Source organism: Mercenaria mercenaria, chromosome 6, assembly GCF_021730395.1.
Source record: "Mercenaria mercenaria strain notata chromosome 6, MADL_Memer_1, whole genome shotgun sequence".
Taxonomy (NCBI): domain Eukaryota; kingdom Metazoa; phylum Mollusca; class Bivalvia; order Venerida; family Veneridae; genus Mercenaria; species Mercenaria mercenaria.
In genome coordinates, this window is record NC_069366.1 from 23,699,583 (window position 1) to 23,707,569 (window position 7,987).

The window sequence follows — 7,987 nt, forward strand, 5'->3', positions numbered from 1 at the left end:
AATTTTAAAAAAACCCTTTTTTGATTTGCTGTAATTTTTTTTACTTTTTTAAAGCTCAGGGAGGTGTACATTCCTTGGGGGGTTAAACCGCTACCCCATTTCAAAAAAAAATGGCCCAAGAATTTTTTTTTTTTCAGTGTTTAGTGAGATACCTATTGTTTTAGGCCCCTCATTTTCTGAGAAAAAGGTAATTTTGGTTTATTTTATCTTGAATTTTTTTGTAAATTTATGCAAAGGGGAGACTTTAATAAAGTTTTTTTATCTTACCTTACCAATTTAAAAACAATTTTTTGACCGAACGTAAAAAACCGCCCACTATCCAGTTCCCGGGTTTCCCGGGAGACTACGGATTACGGAATGGGGATGATGAAAGATAACGTGATGATTATGTTTATGATAATGGGAATGTGGTTGACATACTGGGTGAAGATGGTTTTTAAAAGATGTTTATGACAGTAAGGGGATGAGATTTTTCTGGGGAAACGGATTCGTCCCCCCACTTCAAAACCACAACAAAAAAACAAACAACAACGGGGTCTTCCATAACGGGCCCCCAACTTTTAAATAAAGGTTTATAGGTAATAGGCAAAAAATTGACTTTTTTCGGGTAATTTTTTTATAAAGGGGAGTGATTAATTTTTTAAATTTTCTTATTTATTTAATTTTTCTGCGTCTTGAGTATGGGAAAAAAATTTGCCCGTCTTATAAGTATTTCGCAGACCAAAAAAAAGGGTTGGAAAACCCATTTTTTTTTAAAACATAAAATGTAAAGCAATTAATTATGTAACTTTTACCCTTTTACCGTTATAATACAAAAATATATGAACCGTGCCATGAGAAAACCAACATAAAGGCCCCTTTTTTCGCCAGCATGGGGGAAAAAAAAAACCCCGACCAGCCGCGCATTTCCCCGCAGGGCCCGGTTTAGGGCCATGCTGTTCGCAAAAAGTTTCTCTAATTTCAAAAGCTTTGAAGGAAAAAGCATGGATCCTGACCAGACTGTGCGGTTTCACAGGGGGGGGGGGGTCTGGAAAAAAACCTTTCTGGTCGCAAAGCCAACCCATGGGTTGGGGTTTTTTCCTGGCACGGCTCATATTTTAATTTTAAAAGTTTGTAATTTTTCTTTTTTATAGGGTGTTTTTATTTTATTTTCATTAAAACCAAAACTCATTTTTTCCCGGGATGAATGGGGCCCGGCCCTTTGGGCCCTTTTTCGGGGGGAATTTAAAACGGAAACCCCCGGGAATTTTTAATTTTCCCAAAAAATTCGCAAAATAAAAACCTACCCTTGGCCGCGCCAGGCGACTGGGAAACAACCGTTTCCAAAACTTAAAAAACGGGGGAAACCCCCTCCTTTGGAAATTTTTTGGGTTGTTTCCCGGGGCCCCCGACAAAATTTAAATTTTTTAGTGGAAAAAATTTAAATTTTTCAATTGAGAAAATTTTTAAAAATAAAAATTAAAGAATGGATAAAGAAAAATTTTAAAAGTAAAAAAAAAAAAAAATGGATAATTTTAAAAAGTTTATTTATTTTAAAGACTGAACAAAAGTTGAATAAAACAATTTAAAATATATGTTCACAATACTGATTATTCCTTTTAAATTTCATTAAAATTTCACAATGTTTTTTCCTAAAAATGGATATAAACTTTTTTCTATTTTTTGAGGAAATTACAAATTGTGAATTTTTAAAAGAAATATCAAGAAACCCGTTTAAAATCGAGGGGCAGGGAAAAATAGTTAAAGAGTAAATTTTAAAACACACAAGTGTTTTCCCCAAAAGATGGTTATATAGACTTTTAAATAGTTTCAGAGGGAAATTACAAAATTTGGAACTTTTTAAAAAAATATTAAGAAGACAGGTTGAACATAGACAGGGAAAAATAGTTAAAAAGTATTTGATTTCCATGCACACAAGAGTTATTATACTTTTTAACATAGTGTTTAAAAAAAATGTATATTGAAAAAAAAAAGTTTTCAAAATTTAAAAATTTGTGTTTGTTCTGTGTATTTTTGTATTGAAGGATAAAAATAAAATTAAAAAATTTAAAACGGGTCGTAATGCAATTTTTGGGGACCAAATTTTTAAAAGACAAAGGCTTTTTGTGTGTGGGGTTTTTTTTTTTCCCGTCTTTTTTTCTTGTGTTAAAAGATGAACATTTAAAATTTGTTTTGGGAAAAAAAAAAAGGGTAGCAAATAATAAATTTGTTCCAAATGTTTCCCCGTATTGTTTTTAAAAGAAAAGTTTTTTACGGTATGAGATAAATTTCCCTTCCCTTTTTGTAAACAAAAAATTTAAAAGCGTAATTAACCCTTCTGAGGTGCTTTATTTTTATATTGAAAAAAAGGTATTTTTTAGCATTTTCTACTATTTAAAGGAAATGCATAAAAACTGGGGCGGGCAGCTTTAATTTTTTATACGTTTTTAAAAGCAGGAAAGAGTTAAAATTGTTTTTTCACTGACTGGTAGAGTTTTGCAAATTCGTTTTTAAGTGTGAAAAAGTAAAAACAACAAGGGACAGAAAATCTCGGTTAAATGTTTTACCAGAAAAAGCCCCACAGCCCGCATCGGTTTTAGGGGGTTGAGTGTAAATTTCACAGTCCAAATTTTTTTTTATATCCCCTTACCAAGATTGATTTTGTGGTTTTATAGGTTTTTTAAAAACACTACCAAAAAACGGAAAGGGTTTTTTATGTCAACCCATGTAGACATTTTTTTCCGTCCAGCAAAGGTCATCAAAAAGGCGGGGTAATGGTTTCAGGTTTAATGAAAGGGGCCCAAATTCCCCCCAAAATTTAGTCCCTTTTCAAATTTTTTTACGCGGAAAATTGGTTTTCAGTTTTTCCCCCGGGAAAAAAAATTAGGGGTCGGGAAATTTTTTTTACAATGGCGTTTAAAATCACTGTCCGTTTCCATATTTATTGGGGTTTTAACGGGAAATCTGGTTTTTTTTTTATAATTTTTTTTGGAAAGAACACTTTGTCAATAAGGCTTTTTCCCCCGAAAAATTGTTTTTTTTCGTATTCAAATTTCCCCCCTACATCGCTTTTTGTCAAATTTTGTTGCTCTTCGGGCGATATCTACAAATGATTTCGGAACATTTATACTCTTTTAAAGCCCAAATAAAGGGGGTCATATTTCCGGGGGCTTTCTCTGAATTGATTAAAATGGCCCCCCATTCCCTTTGAAGCTCCAAATTTTGTTTTTTTTTTTTGGGGTCTGCAATTTTTCCGTTGATCAAAATATTTTCCTTGGGGCAAATCCCGGTTTGAATTATTTCCAAATTAAAAAATTTTACATTAAAAGTTACGCTTCCCCCCTTTTTTGACCTGCGGATAATACACTCTATTGTTTGTAAAATTTTTGAATTTTGTCTTTATTTTCTGAGTAACTGTCGCAAGGAAGTCTTCACGTCCCCGGGCTCTATTTGTGGGTTTTAACCCTCCCTTTTTTACTGATCTTAGTCGTAGTTGTTTTTCGGGGGGTATTCGTCGCCGTCTCGGCGGCGGCGGCCTTGCGGGGTCGTTGTTGAATGTTGTCCGTTTTTTTTTTCCTTTTCGAAATTAAAATGCTGGGATGAGTTTGGGGGTTTGTAAAAATTTTTCCCTTTCCCCCCTCCTTTGTCCATTTGTGTCCCTACAATGAAAAATGATTAAAAAAAATTGTATCAAGTTTTTTAAAGGATACACTGTTTTTTAAAAACGCACCCTTTTTGTCCGAATTAGGAAAACCTTTTTTGGGAAAAACCCAACTTCCTCAGTATATGTTTTTATTGGTTTAAATGTTAGTATTCACTCGGAAAATTTAAAAAACCCCTTTAAAATATTAAACCCCTATTTCTGATAAAATTATTTTTTATCGGATTTAGCCGTTTCTTAAAAACCTTTTCTACGCTGAACCCAATTTTCTAAAGTCCTTAAATACTGCAGAAATGTATGTGTTTCCTTACCGATCCATGACAATGAAAAATTAAAAATTGAAAAAGTTTTAAAATGGATTAATTTTTTATTTAGCTTATCTGTATACATAGGAAATTCCCCCGGCCAAAAAAAATTTTTAAAGGAGCTTATTCAGTTTTTTTTGATGGGCCTTGGTGAAAATTTTCCCCAAAAATTGTGGGTTTTCCAAAAATTTTTTGTTTTCCTGCCAACCCTGTCGTAAATTTTAAAAAGGTTTTTTTTTCCTTTATGGCAGAATAACTGACCTCCAAAATGGGCAAAATGCATCCCGTTTTTGCAATGTAAAAAAATTATGTAATGAGGGTTTGTTGAAATTGGTTTGCCCTTTTTTTGCCCCCCATTTTTAAATTTTACTTTTATTATTTGAAATTAAAATTTTTAGATGATGGGTTTCATTTTTTCGAGATCAAATTTTTCTTTGACTGTAGTAAACTCGTAATATAAATATCAACACTATAAAAAGTTTGGGGTTTTGCCTCGGGCCCCTTGCTCATTTTTGGGAAAAGAAAACCCGGATTCCCTTTATAAAAACTTTGTTTGGTACAGTTTGTCCATTTTTTGTGAAAGTTTAATGGTTAAAATTGTAAAAGAATACTTCCCCACGGAGGCTAGAAAAAGCCCCCCTTTGACTGTTCCGAAGTTTTTTTATGTATGTTGTTTTACCGCCGAATTCATTCCTGAAAAAAAGGTTGATTTATTTCTTAAGGGGTAAAAGTGTTCCGTTTTAAAGGGTCTTTTTTGCGCCCCCGCCAAAAAAAAAATATTTTATTAAAGACGAAAACCCTTAAAAAAACTTTTTTTATTAAAAACATACTGAACGGCGGGAAAAAAATTTTTAAAAGGGCGACTCCGTCTCAAACCATTTTAAAATTGTTGCAAATTGGGGAAAAACCCGTATTCTTGTACGGGGTGGTGGAAAAAAGGGAGCTGAGAGTCGCGTTCCATCCTGGGGCTGACACGGCCGTAGTCGTGAAGTTGATAACCCTTTTCTCGTTATTTTCCCCCCCACCAGGCGCCCCCCGGGGGCCGGTTCTTCCCCTCCTTTGTTTGTTTCATCATCAAAAATTTTGGAAATATGGGCCTTTGGGCGTGTCGAAATTTTGAAACGTTCATTATTTTTTAAGGGATTTTTTTCATTAAATTTCTTTTTTTAGTTTTCAATTAAAATCATTTTAACCCCCAGCGCACATTGAAAATGTCCCTAAAGAAACCCATGGGAAAGGGTTTAAAGGGAGCCTTTTAAAAACAGATGAACGTAAACAAGAATTTGAAAGATACATAGTATGTCTTGTTTTGTGAGAACAGCAATAATTTTGTACACCTGGCGGTGATTGTTTAATGAAATGAATAGATTATTCGTTCTTTTGTTCCTTGATAAAACGAGACTGTGTACTGGACTGAATGTGCGCAATCTTATTGTACTTCTAAATGAATAAAGATAAATAAATATGCATTGTTTCATGTTTACAGATGACGATTAAGAATACGCAATGTTTACGGATTAAAATTAAAGATGTTTATAAATTACGCAATATTTGGGGATTAGAGTTACGCAATGTTTACGATTACGTAAGGCTACACAGCTCCGGCTCCGGCTCCAACTCCCTCCTCATGCTCCAGCTCTTTCAAAACCAGTACCCCCTACATTTTCCATACTACTCTTCCCTCTTTTTTTATCAATCCATGAATGTTTTATGGCCGCATTAAAAGATTATCGTATTGGAGCAAGATAGCTTTGCACTGATTTTGTTCCAGGAATATGCTATCAGGACATTTGGTCAATACACTAACAGTTTACTTAGTCTAGTAAATATCTGCCGAAGGTTGTAATCGTGGAAAGAAGCATTATATCGTTTAAAGTTATTCTTACTTTTTATGACAAATATGTCGACGACGTTGCGAAAATCCCTAAACAGCCCCTTATTTTTGCGATTATAATCTTTCTTAGAAGCAAGGCAGTTTTCGTAGTAGGTTGAGACCTGACTTATGAACCAAGAAGCCAGCCACTAATCTTTAGCGGATCGAATGTTTTACGTCATAGTGTAACAGCAGATAATGCGTTCCGTTTGGGGAAATTATAAGTCTAATATTTGAGGAAAACAAGTCTGTATTGGGCTTTGTAGTGATTTTTATTACCGTTTGATAATACCATTGTTATTCCAGGTATATATAATGACGAACTGACATTTTCTTCTACATTTCAGCTTACTTTCATCAAACCCATAGATGCCGTAATGGACAGCATTTCTGACGTCATGAAAATCACACGTTTTTTCATGCGCTACGACAAAAAATTCGAAAACAATGAAGTCGTCCTTTTCGAAGAGTTCTTAGAGGGTGATTTCAAAATATTTGTTGATGCCCATGGCTCAGCGACAGAAAATGGTTCAGAAGTACTAGACGCATTTTGTCATTTCACATATCACGTTTCCAAAGAAAATTTAGTGGTATGCAACCTAAAAGGCATTGAAGAGGAGGGAGAGTACAAACTAACCAATCCCACAGTTCATTCACGTGAGGGTTGCTATGGTGATAAGGACAAGCGTGATGTAGGGATCAGTGACTTTTTCTGTAACCACATCTGCAATTCACTGTGTGAAAACTTCATAAAACCAGACACTTTGCACGTGCAAGAATGTTACGAGGAACCATGTGCTCCAAATCACTGTTGCACCAGCGATGACACCATAAGCAAAGAAAGAGAAACAGAAGAAGGAATGTCATTTATGGAACAAAAGAACAATGAACGGGGACAGATTTTACTACCGGAATATACGTCTTCAGATCCTCTTGGTCCGCCGTCATATGACACGTGCATAAATGGCAAATGACGTATTTACCCGTTGATATATATAGTTACAAATGAAATCTCTATACTGTAAAGAATAACCCCTCAAGTGTTTCAAATGAGATCTATAATGTTACAAATAAGATCTCTCTTGTTACAAATGAGCTATGTAGTGTTACAAATGAACTATATAGTGATACAAATTAGACCTATAGGGTTACAAATGAGATGCTTGCGGTCGTTTACTAAAGTTTGAAAAGTGTAGTTTCTGATCTCTCTGTAGTGTTACTGGACATTCAATCCAAGGTCACTTTACGAACGTGCTATGCATAAAGAGCAAGTTTCACGTGCTCACACGCAAGGGAATATAAAAAAAATGTATGCTATTTTTTTCCAGCGATGTTCAAAGTGCATAGTGAGCTCTATAAAAGGGTATATTTTTGTGTTCTCAATTAGGCTATAGGTGTTCCTAACATTTTTCACAATAATGGCTCTCAATATCATTTTTACAAGATATTCATTGTATATATTTGTAATAGAATGATTGACATATCTATATTCAGTCTTTTGTCTCTAGTTATTCTTGTTTTCAATTTAAATTCATTTATTTATTGTTTCATATGAGTTTTTTTGCAGGTGTGTGTTCGCTTTATAAATAATCAAGTTTGGAACAAAAAATGTTCATCTTTATGTATACCAGGCTGTGCCATTTGTATAAGTTTTAACCAAAGATGTTCAGAAAATACCAATTATATACATAGTCAAGGAGTTTTTGTGATGCAATATTTAGCATAGTAATTTTTTTTACGTACTACATGTATTATTTTATGCACTTTAAATATATATATTTTTACCTAACAATGTATGTAAGATTACTTAAACAATAGAAATGGTCAAACGGATGTATTGAATCGACATATTTATTTTCAGGCTAGTTAGGTATTTGTCTCTTGCTGGATGAATGCCCTATATGGATATAGTAAACTATGGATTTCTAACAGATGACTTTTAAGTTCCATGACTTTTAAGTTCCATTAAACCTTCCGCATTTGTACGTTTTAAGTCTTTCTTTACTTGGTTCGAATCTCTTTCCTATTGCATGCTTTTGTATCAGATGCACTGTGTATTTTTAACACTTATTGTATTGGGTTTTGTTTTTGTTTTTTGTAGTGTTCTTTAATTTCCTGCTATATTTTTATTATACATTCCTTTCTAGCTATGTGCAATAACTCTAACTC

The 7,987-nt window shown here is 33.8% G+C and overlaps 1 protein-coding gene across 4 annotated transcripts in view; it reads left to right on the top strand.

The window, feature by feature from the left end:
- The window catches only part of LOC128545979 (alpha-protein kinase vwkA-like), a 31,982-nt gene extending 24,675 nt beyond the window's left edge, over positions 1–7,307 (top strand). For all 4 annotated transcript variants that reach the window (XM_053545420.1, XM_053545417.1, XM_053545418.1 and 1 more), the window contains exon 4: positions 6,166–7,307. In XM_053545420.1, coding sequence (XP_053401395.1) covers positions 6,166–6,792 — 627 coding nt within the window. In that variant the 3' untranslated portion in view covers positions 6,793–7,307. The remainder of the gene's footprint in view (positions 1–6,165) is intronic.
- The last annotated feature ends 680 nt before the right edge of the window (positions 7,308–7,987 follow it).